The sequence below is a fragment of the Schistocerca gregaria genome, chromosome 3, assembly GCF_023897955.1.
Source record: "Schistocerca gregaria isolate iqSchGreg1 chromosome 3, iqSchGreg1.2, whole genome shotgun sequence".
NCBI lineage: Eukaryota > Metazoa > Arthropoda > Insecta > Orthoptera > Acrididae > Schistocerca > Schistocerca gregaria.
Window position 1 is genome coordinate 462,721,555 of NC_064922.1, and position 16,037 is coordinate 462,737,591.

A 16,037-nucleotide genomic window follows, 5' to 3' on the forward strand; every position below is an offset into this window, starting at 1 on the left:
CGCAATAAAATAAGAGAAATCAGAGCTCGCATGGAGTTATTGAAGCGTTGGTTTCTACCGCGCTATTCGGGAGAGGAACGGTATTGTGAATGGGGTTTGATGAACCCAAAGCCAGGCTCTTACGTGTGAATTACAAAGTAGTCTTGTAGATGTGAATGTAAAAAACATGGCTCTGAGCACTATGGGACTTAACTGCTGTGGTCATCAGTCCCCTAGTACTTAGAACTACTTAAACCTAACTAACCTAAGGACATCACACACATCCATGCCCGAGGCAGGATTCGAACCTGCGACCGTAGCAGTCGCACGGCTCCGGACTGCGCGCCTAGAACCGCGAGACCACCGCGACCGGCGGTAGATGTGAATGTAGATCGAGCACATTGGGATACATTTGGGAGACGTATTTCAGCACATTCTCATGCACTAACGACCCTCCAGCAGTTGTCATCCACGCTGCCCCATTCATACCACAGTACTTGAGCTTATCTAGAAGTTATTTCATGTTTTACACAAACAAAAGCCTTCGAGATATCACAAAAAAGTCACCCGTTTTGTGATCTCTCAAAGGCTTTTGATTGTGTAAATCATAGAATACTTCTAGATACGCTCAAGTACTGTGATATGAATGGGACAGCGCTCAAATGGTTTAAATCACACCTAACTGGAAGAGTGCAGAAAGCTGAAATAAGCAGTTCACATAATATGCAAAAAAACTGGTGATTTCTCAAAATGGGGGACAGTCAAGAATGGGGTGCCGCAAGGTTCGGTTTTGGGTCCTCTGCTGTTCTTAAAGTATATTAATGACTTGCCATTCTGTATTCACGAAGATGCAAAGCTGGTGCTTTTTGCCGATGATACAAGAATAGCTATCACACCCAACAGACAAGAATTAACTGATGAAATGGTCTCTCATTAAACTTTGACAAAACACAGTATATACAGTTCCACACAGCAAATGGAATGACACCATTAATAAATATAGACTTCGATCAGAAATCGGTAGCTAAGGTAGAATATTCCAAATTTCTAGGTGTATGCATTGATGAGGAGTTCAACTGGAAAAAACACACTGAATATCTGCTGAAACGTTTGAATTCAGGTACTTATGCTATTAGGATCATTGCAAATTTTGGCGATATACATCTCAGCAAAGTAGCTCACCACGTCTATTTTCATTCTCTGCTTTCGTATGGCATCATATTCTGGGGTAACTCATCATTGAGTAAAAGAGTGTTCAATGCACAAAAGCGTGTAACCAGAATAATTTCTGGAGCTCATCCAAGATCATCCTGCAGATACTTAAAGAGCGAGGGATCTTCACTGTAGCTTCACAATATGTATATATTCACTTATTAAATTTGTTGTTATCAATCCGAACGAACTCAAAAGTAATAGCAGTGTACATGGCTACAACACTAGGAGTAAGGATGATCTTCACTACTCAAGGTTAAATCTAACGTTGACTCAGAAGGGGGTAAATTACGCTGCCACAGAAGTATTTGGTCACTTACCTAATAGCATAAAAAGTCTGACAGATACCCTTATAGCACTTAAAAGGAAAATAATAGAATTTCTGAATGGCAACTCCTTCTACTCATTAGATGAATTTTTGATATAGTAAGTGGGTAATTTCCCCACCCCCAAGCCAAAAAAAATTTAAAAATATTAAGTGTCATGTAATATTTTGTGTAACGTAATATCTTGGATAGAAACCTTTCATTAACCTGACACGTTCCACATCATTACGATGTGTCGTATTCATGACCTATGGAACAAGTACTAATCTAATCTAATGCAGCGTCCTACCCCAAGAACTTATTACCAGCTTTATGACCAACATGGGAGTACGTTCAAAGTCTGCATTACCATCCAAGGTGATCGCACATCCTATTACGAGCCATGTCCCGCCTTTTGTAATGTCTAACGGGCCATCATGAATTTCAGTGCTTTCATTGTAATTATTGTACTTGAATAAAAGCGTCATTTCTGTTCGTCTCACCAAGTATTTCTTTCAGACACTTCCTGAACTATGCTGTTGCAGTTCTCTCTATGTACGCTCCAAGTTTCATCGAGCTCCGCTACTTGGCACACATTATGCAAAAGTTTCTTTCATCCTAAAGTTTTACACACCAGTATTATCCGTAATGCAATCGACCTACTCTTTGATGTGATAAAGTTACGATCTCCATAACTCTCTCTTCATTGTGCATTTGACGCCACACTTTAAAGCGAAATGGGTGTCCGTTAGCGACCGCTGCCCTGTCGCTGCTGGCACTTGCTCAGTGGCACTGGATGGCTCATTATCGGAAAACTGTCACATGCTCTGACGACAATAAATCCTCGCTCCGACAGATCTATGTTTGAGCACCACGAGGCGAATCTGCTACAATCTCTGTTTCTTTCGCTTCATGCAAGAGTCCGTAATCCACCTCCAGGCTACATCAGCATATCTCGTGGCCTTTTGGGACGTGCCTTGGACATTACGCGAGAAGCTACACTTACATGTTTGTGTGTTTTTAATACATGAACCACGTATTTTCGGAGATACATCCCATAAAAATTGACTGTGTTAGGCGTTGGATGTCACTCATCAGAGTCACTTGACATCCACTGCTAGGAAAATAGCCTTTATTTTCATTCATCCTCATTGCCCTTGCACGTGTCCCAGTGTCATTCCGCCAGGTTTTAGGTTGACATTTTGGACTTTTCTTGTCTCCATAATTTCCGTGGCCATCTTCTATTCAATCTCCTGGTTGTCCCGGTTCATTGTTAGTCGTAATTAAGTCAACCAACTATTTCTTTTCCACGATACATTCTTTTTTGTTTCCTTGTCTCTCTTAGCAACACCCAACGTGCTTCTCTCGATTAATAGCTGAGAGGTTTTGAATAGTTTTTCGCATTAAAGCCACTTGCTTCACTGCTGCAAGGTGTGTCTGAAAATTTTCGGTGAATGGTCTCAGAAAATAATGCAAACACGAGTTACAAACAAAATACGTTTACTGATTTTCAAAGTATTACAGCACACTTCTGACATCGGTTGTAAAAGCCGTTGTAATGCGTCACCAAACACTTCTTGTGAAATCCCTCGACGCACCGCAGTCACCAGCTGTTGGATATCTGAAACGTGGGAGAATGCTCATGGACAATACTGCTTACACCGTCTTGGCTTGTCTTCAGTTCTACTGCTCTCAAAGACAGCCACCGCACGAGTATACTAACATGCTATGAGTGTCCGTCGCCGTCTTTCCTAATCTGAAGCAAAACTTCATGTTAACGTGATGCCCCATTTGAAGCTCCGTTTTGCAATGACACAATTGCGACGGGTGCTTTCGGATGATCGGCAGCCATCTTTGCGATTGAGAGCAGAAGTGTTGAAGATAAGGAGAGACAGTATAAGCACTATTTTTCAAGGACATTCGCAGACGTTGCGGATACCCAACAACTAGTGACCAAAGTGCTGTAAGAGCTTCCACGAGAATTGTTTGCTGACAGTTCCCAACAGCTTCACAGCTGACGTCACAAGTGTGTTTTAGCTGATGGTAATTACTTTGAAGACGAATAAAGGTATTTATTTTATTTGTGATTGTTGTTTCCTTTATTTCCTGAGACCATTCACCGAGCTTTAAACACCTACTTTGTATAAATCAAACTGGCTACACACACGATAAGTTTTTGTTTCAGAAATATCAGTTTTGTTTTGAAAACGCTGGACATTTTTATTCTTCTGTTTAATTCTTTTACTGACTATGTAGTTGTTGCTTTCAATTTCTTTAGACGAAAATTCATCAAATACTTCTTTGAATTTATTGTTAATTTGTACTATTTATTTTCGAGATGTCCATTGTTATTATAGTGTTATTGTAATATCAGTCTTAGGCTCCTTCTAAACTTTCTCTTTTACGGTCTTCCATTTGCTGTACATTTTCATTAGTAAAAGGAAGAAAATTCTGATACTCTCCATTATTCTGTATTGCTCCAGTTTCCTGAAGTGAGTATCTAAAAACTTCATCTAGGGCCGTTAGGAATAGTATTAATAACACGGAATCTCCTCAAATCACCGTTATGCTAGTATTATTTCCTCGCTACCCCTGACGAAGTGTAATGGAAACTGTAGCACTGATGTATCTATTCCATGTTAAGGCAAACTGACTGTACCACATTTCTCAGCTGATGTCAGCATAGATTTGGTTAAAACTGACTCAAAAGCTTTCTCAGAACCCATGAATCTCAGAAAAAGTAGCATTTCATACTGAATACGCCATTCTATAATATCAGGAGCAAAAGACTAAATGGTTATTAGTTTTTTATCTCATGTGTATCCCGTTTTGTGAAGTAGGGCAATTACATGGTTATTTCAATTTTGGAGAATTACCTTCTTTTGAAACTTTCACTGCCAATCAGAAGTGAAGCATCCAGAAGACATGGTCGGATGTCAGTGTCTACTTCGTAGATATACACACCTTTGGTGGTATGTAATTGATTAGTGTTGCATTTCTCTGTGACGGGCAGAATGGCCGAGAGTGCATTAATACTGTTCGAGCTTAACGTTGTTAGCAAGCCTGGTAGGGTATGTAAGGGGTGTGAACAGCTTCAGATGTTAAGCAAACACTTAAAGAACACGGATATGCCGTTTATTTGTGTGAGACAGCGTAATAACCACCTGACAGAGTTTGAAAAGGGGCGGATTGTGGTGCCTACATTTGGCCGGCTGAGTCAGTAGTGCAGTATGCAGGTTTGTGGGGCAAGTGGATTTGACAGTGGCCCGAAGTTGGACGGTATGGGAATGTGACGTCAGCCATATTCGTCGTCAATGTTCCGGTCGACCATCTCTGATCACCACAAAGCAGAACCGTCTTTTGTGCGACAGGTACATAGTAACTCCTTCATATCTGTGCCTGCCGTCGGAAAGCAAGTAATGATTTCCCAGTAACATTCTGGCCATCCCGAACCTTTGGACAGAGACTAGCAGCAGCTGAAATATCGAATTACAGTCCCATCATGCGTGAGCTGCCGTTAACACCACGTAACAAACGACTGCGTTTCGAGTTGTACTGTGACAGGGATGCACAGACTGTTGATCACTATCGTCGCATTGTCTTCAGCGACGAATTGCAGTTCTACACCATTCTTCTAGTGTTTTGTAGAAGCCATACATACTCTTGGCACCTTGGCAAGATCCTTAGATATATCCCCAACAGAACGTGTGTGGGGCCACATCGGAGCTCAACTCCATGCAATTGCCAGTATCCGGCATATCAAACACCAGTAATAACGGTGTCCTCCAACCTTAAGTGCATTGTAGAAATAAAAATGGACACTCTAGGATTCCCTTGCCATTCATTGCCATAGGTGAGCTTATTTACAGTACAGAAGAAGATACATATTATGTGATGAACATCTCCACAGCGTTTGATGAATATCTTACTGGCGCTTCATAGTGTAACACATTCCATTTCCGCCAGTGCATTTCTTTTGGAACACACTTTTCTCCTAATACCTGCCCTTTCCTTTTGCTTAGAATGGCTTTAGACAAGTCAACTGACATTACATCAAGAGTCATTCTTTTCCTTATTAACTGTGTTTCATATTCACCTCTTGAAATACACAAACGTTTCAAGATATCCTGCAATTCTTACACAATTCTTCTATCCGTTGTTAGTCACCGTTCCATTTGCAGTCACAAATGAATTAATGTATCCAATTTCAATTTTTGTTTGTTTTCTTTATATTTTCATTGTTTTCACATTCTCTCAAAGACATTTCTTGAGAGTTCTACTTAATTCACAATATTCTGTCGTGTTCTCATCATAGTCTGCTATAATATATTATTTAGGCTAGTGGCCCATGTTCATTTGTTTTGTCCCAAATAAAGTTTATAACTAATGTGTAAGTAACATATTTCCTCGCTGTTTACCTTTCAGTGGGACACACAGATGGTGCAGAGCTAAACAGTAATCTCGTAGCTGACAGGAACCGGGTGGCAGTATTGCACATACATTCAGTCTGAGACTCTCCATATGCTCAGTGCCTCAGCACTTATTTCCTCCATAATAGCCGAATAAGAGCAATGGCTTCACCATGAAGACGACGCTAATCGCAAGTGAGCAAGAAACCAAAAAGAGGACTGTTTAATAGTACAAAGTTTAAGTATAAATAAGACGTAAATTGAAACTGTCCTTATCAATGAGTTTTCTTTTAATACAACGAAACCTGTTCGTGTCTGTCTTTAGAAAATAACTACCCAGTTTTGGGCGACCTAAAGTTTTACGCAGAAACATATGCTTGGCATTTTCTACTCATACAGTTATCATCATGCTAGAATTCTTAGCTCAGTTTCCATACTTGTAGAAAAATAATAGTGAATTAAAGATAGGTCCACCTTTTTGTAAGTACACAAATTATTGTTTTGTTTTACCGCCCAAATATGTTTCACTACAGTTGTGGCTTCCGCAGTTGTTTTCGTTAGTATTATTCTACTGAACTATAAACAGACATGCTATTTTTACGTTAAGTAATATGTTACATCAGAATTTGTTGTTATTTAAATTGTTTATGCATTTTACCTATTATTTTACATTGTGTGGGTCCTACAGTTACCAACCAAAATCAGCCACAGATCTAAATTAGGACACCGTGAGGTTTGTTATAAAATGTTCTTTACTGCATTTTTTATATTATCTGATCTTTAAAATATATTTTCGCATAAAATTCGTGAAATACGCCTGTTTTTATCCTTAAATGGTTCAAATGACTCTGAGCACTATGGGACTACTTCTGATGTCATCAGTCCCCTAGAATTAGGACTACTTAAACCTTACTAACCCAAGGACACCACACATCCATGCCCGAGGCAGGATTCGAACCTGCGACCGTAGCGACCGCCCGGTTCCAGACTGAAGCGCCTAGAACCACTCGGCCACACTGGCCGGCTTTCGTCCTTACCTTTGTTGTATTTTCCTAGTCCTTAACTGCGACAAGTTTGTCGTATATATCAAACGAGCTTTTGTGAAGTTGAGCTAGGCCTGTGGACATCGTTAAAAGTTTTGTGAAGCTTATATATCGCGAACTATTCCGTGTAGTTTGTATATTCATGGACTGTGTTTTGAATTTTGACAGTGTTTACTCACTTTTCTCCTGTTCGTTTGTAAATACTGCGTAATGTTATGTTGCTGTGACTTGCTCACACGTTTCATGGAAAGAAATTTAACTTTCTGATGAGCTTCCAACTGTCATTTGTTTACTGCTTTGTTTTGTCTTGACGCCTGCGAACTTTGTACCTTTCTATGTAACATGGTGTCCTGATTTAGACATGTGGCTGGTTTTTGGTTGGTAGCCGCGGCACACACACAATGTAAAGTAATAGGTAAAGTGCAAGTGACAACAAAATCTGACTATCATATTCTTTAACGTAAACGTAACCTGCATTTATATATTTCAGAAAATAATTTTAAAAAAGCCACTGAGGATGCTGCAACTGTGTAGAAACATGTTAGGGGTGCAAAACAAAATTATAATTTTTTTTCCTCTAAGAAGACAGATCCATCCTTAGTTCATTATCATACAGTTATTCGTTAACAGAAATGGCAGTGGCTGAGGATCCCCCTTTTGTGACTTACTCACTTGATCAAAAGCCAACCAAAAAAATATACATAAAAGTGACAAAACATAATTTATTCGATATTTACGTCCCAGGATTGTTTAACTATACTGACTAGCAAGATGTTTCTCTTACTTGCACCACATTTTATTCAATATTATTAACTTCGCTTTCTTAAACGGCAATGTGGAATACTATAGCAACGGGTAAAAAGACGTTTTCACGATCGGGGCATAGGCAGCGATACTGACCTCGCCATATGGAGATGGAATATGGCAGTGGTATGACGAACCACGAGTGAACAGTGAGAGTGAATCCTACTCGAAGATTCCGAATGCTGGGGATTCACCCAGATTTCAGCGCGATGCTACGATATTTCCTTTATCAAATAAAAATTATTAAAATCCATCTTGATCATATGAAAAGCTAGGGCAGTCTAAGCATCATTATAGCTCTGCTACTACAGTACCAATACGCAGTGGACTATTTATATCTGGAAACAAGTCAAAATATACAACCAAGAACATAGTTCCGAAGCTATATAACATGTACTGAACTTTTAGGTTGCGCGGCAAACTAGCCAGTCAGCGTTAGGTTGCAGTCCAAATTATATGTGTTTATCAGTGTGATTGTCAACTGTTTTACGGTGTCTGACAGTGAATGCACCGTAATAGCATCTCAGAATTTATTTAAACTAGATTACCTACCCACATATCACTTTATAGCTATAAGGACCTGCCAAAAAATTCCCATTTGACGTAGTTGCTACAGATTATATGCAAAGCAGCGAACGCCGATGAGAGTATATGAGCACCGACAGGAAAATAAGGGATTAGTGTGCCATTCGTGTCTTTCTGACGTGCTTGGGGTAAATGCGGAAACTTGAATTATGGGGAGATACTAAATGCGTTCAAACAGGATCATCATGTTGTTATACTTTTCTTGGCTGCCAAAAGACAAACACTGGTAGACATCCACTGAAAGAATCGAGAATGTGCATTCGGTAGCACGTCAGTAAAAAACCACCATTGTGGAATGGTGCCTCGAGTTCCATGCCGGCTGCGATTTGACACAAGACACCGGTCGATCGGGAAGGCCATATTACGATAACTCAAGTGAGAGGTAGTGGATCACTTGAACTGTAGCCTTGATCACTTCCCATTCGAATACCACGCCTTCTGCCCCCAGAAAAGGCCTTGAAAGGTCGACGAGGATGTGCAGCACTCTGCTGCACACTTCTTCAAGCAGCAGCACGCAATGGGTATCTTCAACCTGGCGAGTCGGTGGGACGATTGCCTCAATGCTAACGGCGATTTTGCCCAGTTATTATACCGATTCTGGATTGTACGGCCTTCGAAAGTAATCTGTTTGATTGTCTCTTATATATAGATGGACTATTGTCATCTTCAAAAGAAGACAATAGTGCTACATCAGGGAGAAAACTGAACATAATAAGTGGAGAGACGTTCCATATGTCGAGTCACTAAATTGATCCAGGAAATAGTTAGCTTCTGCAGTGTCGAGTGGGAAGGAACCACCAGTTCTCCTTTATGTCACCTACATCACTTCCTAGGGATTCATAGCTAGAATAAGAAACTTTCATGGGGGTTTAGAATCACAAGGGGATCTTGCACTAGTTTAAGAGTAAGATATTATAATCTTAGAGAGGACGCTAAAAAGTAGTCCTAAGTCTCGTGGGTGTAAGAGTTAGTTTCATAATGTCTCTAACTTTAGACAAATAACACACACAAACAAAAATTGAACTCACCTTCACCACAGCAACGGTTAATTTCTGTACTTATTCTGGAATGCGCGTACATGGTAAGATACAAATTATTTTCTATCACAGCTGGGTTACTTGCTCGCTTTCTTCTTCCGCAGTTCCGTCGTCCCCTGGCAAAGCAGGCCCAGAAGCAGCCGAGTTCGAGCTTGTGATTCTTCAGGAGTCACAGTTTCGAGGGCGCTGAAGGCTGGCAGGTCAGCGGTTCACTCGACGTTGGTGGATATCTGCCTACAACAGTCATCAAGGCGACACCGCTGGACCTTCCCTCTGCTCCTTTCAAGTACGGTTTTTATTCATAGCCCAGAGTAATAGTAAAAATTACTTGAAACCTGATTACATAGCAAGTGTTCCCGACACCAAAATACTCGTTTACAACTTCAGTTTCGGTATCTTTATTTCACATTAGATGAAACCGTGAACTTGGCTGGAAAGATGTGTATGACCAACTACCTAACAATGCCAGAATCTTAAAATTAGCCTGTTTGTAGCTCTGAACCCATAAGCATAAAATCAAAAATACGTAATTTTTTCGTTATTTGTTCGATTACTTTTTTTATTTGTTACTCAAATAAAACCCAACTAAATTAGCATATTCTACCACATTTGTACTAGTCAATAGGTTCTTTCCTTCACTGTTATAAGACATTATTACTTTCTTTCGTGATACAATACAATATATCCGTGCAATATTCTCAGAACAAAGGTAGAATGGCTTCATTACTGACAAGCCTTGTGGAGAGCTAAATGTACGGCGTGGCTATAATTAAACTCAATGTGTACGGAGTGCTGCAGTGTAGGCTGTATGCACCGCAAGTGTGTGCTGAAAAAATAATAGTTCCACTTTCTGCCACAAAGTGAAAATATGGCGCTGTAAGCAGTCAGAATGGGGTGCAGGCGCAAGGCAAGAGGAAGAACGATCAAACATATGATAACGGTTGTTGTGGCACGAGTAGGCTGCGTTCACGCTGCCGGCCGGGCCGGGCCGGGCCGACGTGTACTGACTCGGATCGTGCCCAGTCAGCTCAGGCCGACGTGTAGTGTGTTCACAATGCGCGCCGCTCCGAGCCGGGACGGCGAAATGGGAGAAAATCCACTTCTCCTATTTTCATGTTTTAAAACTTCTTAGCGGTATATGAGACTTCGCCACATCGTTTTATGAACTTATTTTCCCCTTAAAAGCATTACTTACGTCTTGAAAAAAGAAAAAGTCTACTTTTCGTTTCGCGTGATTTCTTAGTTTCGTAACGCTTTCCAACCGATTTTGAAGAAAGTATGCGGCTAAAAAATCTGATTTTTGTACACGTGGTAGTGTAACACCTTAGCTTCGTATTGAATCATTTATCTTTCCATATTTCGTAACAGTCATTGTGAAATGATGCTATTTGTCAACGTTGTGCACTTGATTTACAAATCTTGTAGTGAAAAAGTTATGTAGCGGGTAGCTTATTATTAGATCCGTTTTAGACCATACATTGTTGCGAATGAAATGTAGGTAAAAGTACCAAAAAGTTTTTGAAAAGATAACGATACTGATATCTGTCTCTGGTCACAAGTAATACCAGCTATTCAGTGGCGTCAGCGCCGCGTCTGCAAGCCACGGAGTTCGCGCGGTTACGGCTTGGCTTAGTACATGTACAGGTAGAAGTGTCAACGAGATAGGTCTGATAAATTTTGGTGTAAAACTAATCACAAAAACAAATTGAAGATTTGTGATACGTTTACTGCAGAAACTGAAGCGCAATTCTGTAGTCTCGTTGTCTACTTTGACAGAAAAAATAATGGAGAGTTAATGAAACTACCGTAGATCGACACAGATGTGCGTTTCATTGTTCTTCATTGTTTTTTTTTTTTTTTTTTCCTTGGCGGGCTGCGCTGCACTGTCAAGGTAATCCCCACTCTTTGGCTAAATGGCAGATAGTTGCCGGAGGCCAAATAAATAAATTTTAAAAAATCCTCACCCTTCGACAGCTGACAAGCAAGTCAGTAGAAAACGCAGCTGCAGTCAACAGTTGCTCTCCTTTAGCTACTCTGTGCTGTCGTGTAGAACAGTGTCTTCACTCTTTTATTGGTATTGTTTTGACTCTGCAGTAACTCTTCGAGGTCTGAAGTACAGAAAACTAAGAGGTTATGGATTCAGCCCATAAATAGCGACAGACATTTAGGAGAGTTTTTTTTTCTTTACATGAAGACCTTAAAAACTATCCTGAAAAATTTTATTCATATTACAGAATGAATCATAATACATTTCAGTATGTGCAGCAGAACATTCAAGACAAAATTCTGAAACAGAAAACACATTTTCGCAGAAGTATAACAGCAGAAGAAACCTTGTGTATAACGATAAGGTAAGATTCGTTAGTACACACTTTTTGGTTTGCAGTAGAACTTTGTGCAGCATTCACTACCCCCAATTAATTGTAGTCATGCTTTGGTATTTTAAATATCACAAACGCTACCTCTGAGGGGAAGAGAGTTTATGGGACTCCTCAGGATCATTAGTAAGTAATTAGCTTCGTCATTTTGGGTAATGTCTTGCTGTGCCTTGAACGAAGAATCGCAGAAATACTCCTTCAGAATTTTCCAACTTTTTTCTTCTTTTTTCTTCATGATGCAGAGCTTGGCAGTGGTGATGGTTCATCATGTGGAGCCACTGATGACCTCACAGAATTCTTTTCATTACCTTGTAAGATAGGCAGATTGACAGGCTAAGAGTTTTGAGATAATGCCCTTTGACTCAGTGGTTCTATTTCCATTGATAAGACACTGGACTCGCATTCGGGAGGACGACTGTTCAATCCCGTCTCCGGCCATCCTGATGTAGGTTTTCCGTGATTTCCCTAAATCGTTTCAGGCAAATGCCGGGATGGTTCCTTTGAAAGGGCACGGCCGATTTCCTTCCCAATCCTTCCCTAACTCGAGCTTGCGCTCCGTCTCTAATGACCTCGTTGTCGACGGGACGTTAAACACTAACCACCACCACCATCCACTGATAAGGAACGTGCATAGCTCTTGGAACTTAGGAAAATCATGTGACAGAACTAAGCCCGAGTGGAACTGCATTTTAATATACTATTCCCTGGATCACATGACATTTTGTCAAGTTATACAAGTTATTTTCTGTAACTGTCTCTCAGGTCTTTGCATTTCGATTTCATTATTTTAATTGAAAGAATATAGTATGGCCATGTCTCTTTATTTATTTATTGTTGTTTAACTGTGAAATGACATGGACTAAGTAAGTATCTACTGTGCATACAAAACTGTAAAAACTTCGTCCAACACCAAACTTGAGTAACACATTTTACGATTTTTTCTCAGATATCTGTCCACTGGCATCTCCTTTCATGCATTAGCGTCGTCATTCCGATTAGGAGTGTCCACCGTATCAGTGGTGGTGAAAGACGTTTGTATGGCTATATGGGAGTCACTTGCTCCCATTCATTTACCAACGCCAACTGTTTCTCGATTTAAAGAAATTGTCAGTGAAATGCATACGAGATGGGTATTTCCAAACTGTGTTGGATGTACAGACGGGAAGCACATACGTGTCCAATGTCCTAAACTTTCTGGCAGCATGTTCTACAAATACAAACAGAATTATTCGATTGTACTCCAAGCAGTTGCTGATGCAAATTACAAATTTATAGCTGTAGATATTGGTGCCTACGGTCAACATTCTGATGAAGGCGTGTTTAAAGAAAGTATGTTATATATCAAACTTACGAATGGGGAGCTGTTATTACCGCCACCAACAAGACTTGAAGGAATGTGTCAGGAACTACCGTACGTCATTCTGGGAAATGAAGCTTACCCCTTATTAGAGAATTTTATGAGACCTTTTCCTCCCAGAAATTTGGACAACGAGAAGATTCTATACAGTGATATGCATTCTAAAGCAAGAAAAATTGTTGAATGTGCATTTGGTATAATGACCAATAAATGGAGACTACTGAGGAAGGAAACTGAAACATCCATTGACTTAGCTGATCACATAGTCAAGTGCATTTGTTTACTTCCTAATATTGTCATTGACAGAGAAGGATGCAATGTTGCAGGTGAAAAGTTTTGTAACGATGCTGATATGCAGACAGCTGGTGCCACGTTCAACAGAAATTCCACATTACGTTCGAAAACTGTCAGGAACACTTTTATTGAATATTTCGTTAAAAATGCAACTTAAAATAATTCAAAAACCTTTCAAAAATAAATTTTGGAATTGAAAGTACTTAGCTATTTACTGTATTTTTGTGTATCTCAGCCCGCATCTCGTGGTCGTGCGGTAGCGTTCTCGCTTCCCACGCCCGGGTTCGATTCCCGGCGGGGTCAGGGATTTTCTCTGCCTCTTGATGGCTGCCTCGGGCATGGTTGTGTGTGATGTCCTTAGGTTAGTTAGGTTTAAGTAGTTCTAAGTTCTAGGGGACTGATGACCTAAGATGTTAAGTCCCATAGTGCTCAGAGCCATTTGAACCATTTTTTTGTGTAAATAAAGCAAATAAAACTATAAAGGAAAATAATTTATATTTGTGTGTACTACCTAAAACACACTCCTTGGTTACTTCGTTCCATAATCCGGAAACTGCATAATTACTGTCATACTAGCCGAATTTCTGATACCAAATTGATGGACGCAAGTTAATGTCATGTATATGTTATTCTGCATTCATTAAAGTAAGTACGTCGGAAAAAGATGTCACAGACAACAGTTTATAGTAACGTGCCACAGCATGACTTTACAATTCATTGTCATCTGGTAGGGACACATTTCCGTCCCTCAGTGACACTCGTATCTGCCTCCGTTTACAAGTAAATGTGAACTATTCAGTTGCGCAAATGCCGCGATCGCTGACAAGCTATTGTTGTAAATGCATGTACATACAGTAGATTAAATAAATGAAATAAAAGTAATTTCGCATGTATCATTATAATAAAGGTAATTTTTCCTCACTGATTGTGAAATGTGAGGTAACATCTTAAAATAAAAGACGTGTGCAGTCACACTTGTGATGAAAGCAGAAGGGAGACGTGTGATGCGTGTACTGCAGAAGCTGTAGTGCTGCTCCACAGGCTCGCGCCGGCAATATTAAACACCCGGGATGTCGCCGGCTCGGTTCCGGAAGGCTCACGCCGTGTCGGCGCGGCCCGGCCGCCAGTGTGAACGACGCAGTTCAAAACCATGTGTCTGATATCAAAGCGGGCGGCGGCCCGGCCAGGCTCGGCTCGGCCCGGCCGGCAGTGTGAACGCCGCCTTGTATGGTCACAAGTTACAACATGTGTTCAATATAGTCTCCCGTCTGAGCAGCACGCTGCATTTATAACACGGTATGGTCGGCAGTTCCTCGGGGTAACCTTGAATGATTAGAGTGTGATGTAGTTGAATGCTGTCCTTCAGATCAGGTTCAAATGGTTCAAATGGCTCTGAGCACTATGGGACTCAACTGCTGTGGTCATTAGTCCCCTAGAACTTAGAACTACTTAAACCTAACTAACCTAAGGACATCACACACATCCATGCCCGAGGCAGGATTCGAACCTGAGACCGTAGCAGTCGCACGGTTCCGGACTGCGCGCCTAGAACCGCGAGACCATCGCGGCAGGCTTCAGATCAGGAACAGACCTGATACGTCCCTGATAGATCCGATATTTCTGGTATCCCTGCAATCAGAAGTCACTTACTTTTACGTTGGGGGATCTGAAAGGACATACACCTGGAAACCTAGAGATGATGTGGTCGTTACCGAAGGTTTCTCGTAGCAAATCTCCCATCTGGTAAGCGGCATGTGGTGTCGGCCCACCTTGGATGAAAATAGTGGTGTGGACACAGTTACATTCTTGTAAAATTGGAATCACGTGTTGCACAAGGAGGTATTTACAACGTGTTGATGTCACCGCACACCTAACAGGTCTACAATTTCTCATCTCCTCGAAGAAAAACGGACCGAGAATGAAGGAGCTTGTGGAACTACGCGACACAGGCACATAAGCCGAGTGCAGAGGATGTTCCTGCACAATACGGGCATATTAGTACCCCATTCGCGGCACCTTGAAGAGTAAAATGTGCATAGTCGTCTGTCCAAAGAATATTCCCCTGCCACGTGTCATCCATTTCCATGTGTGACAAAAAGCTAAGGGCAAAGTCACGGCCTTGAAGCCTATATTGGGGCTTCATTTTGTGCAAATTCGGAATCTTGAAAGGATACGAGTGTGAAATGCGCCGGAAACCTGTTGTTCTGTTACTGTTGACCAGGGAAGAGACAATTCCCATCACATTGCACGAGCACTGGCTGCAAAATCTGAGGCATCTGCTGCACGGTCGACTATAGCTGCAGCAACATCATCACTTGGGCTACATCCGTCTCTGTGCTGCACCATCTAGTTTACCTGTTTCTTCAAATTTCTTGATAATAATCCTTAGCCCATTTATTGCCATGTGGACACTTCGCACCTGTTTCTGTTGGCGCTATTCCCGCAATGCGGCGCTGCCGTTCTGATAAAACAACTTCACCAGTAGTGCACGGTCTTTCATCTCATTAGCCATTGAGTTTCTTATTGAAAACATCAACCTTTTACACCAACTGTCACTTCACAAAAGAAATCTGCTAGCATTGCCAAGCGACAAACAGCATACTGATGTCAAAACAGGAAACATTTCACTGTTTG

At 41.0% G+C, this 16,037-nt stretch overlaps 1 protein-coding gene across 2 annotated transcripts in view; it reads left to right on the forward strand.

The window, feature by feature from the left end:
- The window catches only part of LOC126353898 (translation initiation factor IF-2-like), a 278,434-nt gene that overhangs the window by 173,655 nt on the left and 88,742 nt on the right, over positions 1 to 16,037 (forward strand). The window contains exon 2 of one of the 2 annotated variants that reach the window (XR_007565231.1): positions 9,479 to 9,553. Coding sequence is in view for 1 of the 2 variants with exons in the window: in XM_050003122.1 (XP_049859079.1) it covers positions 9,479 to 9,564 (86 nt within the window). In the remaining variant the exon portion in view is untranslated. Of the gene's footprint in view, positions 1 to 9,478; positions 9,661 to 16,037 lie in introns of those variants that run through there. The other variant, XM_050003122.1, reaches the window with a different exon arrangement.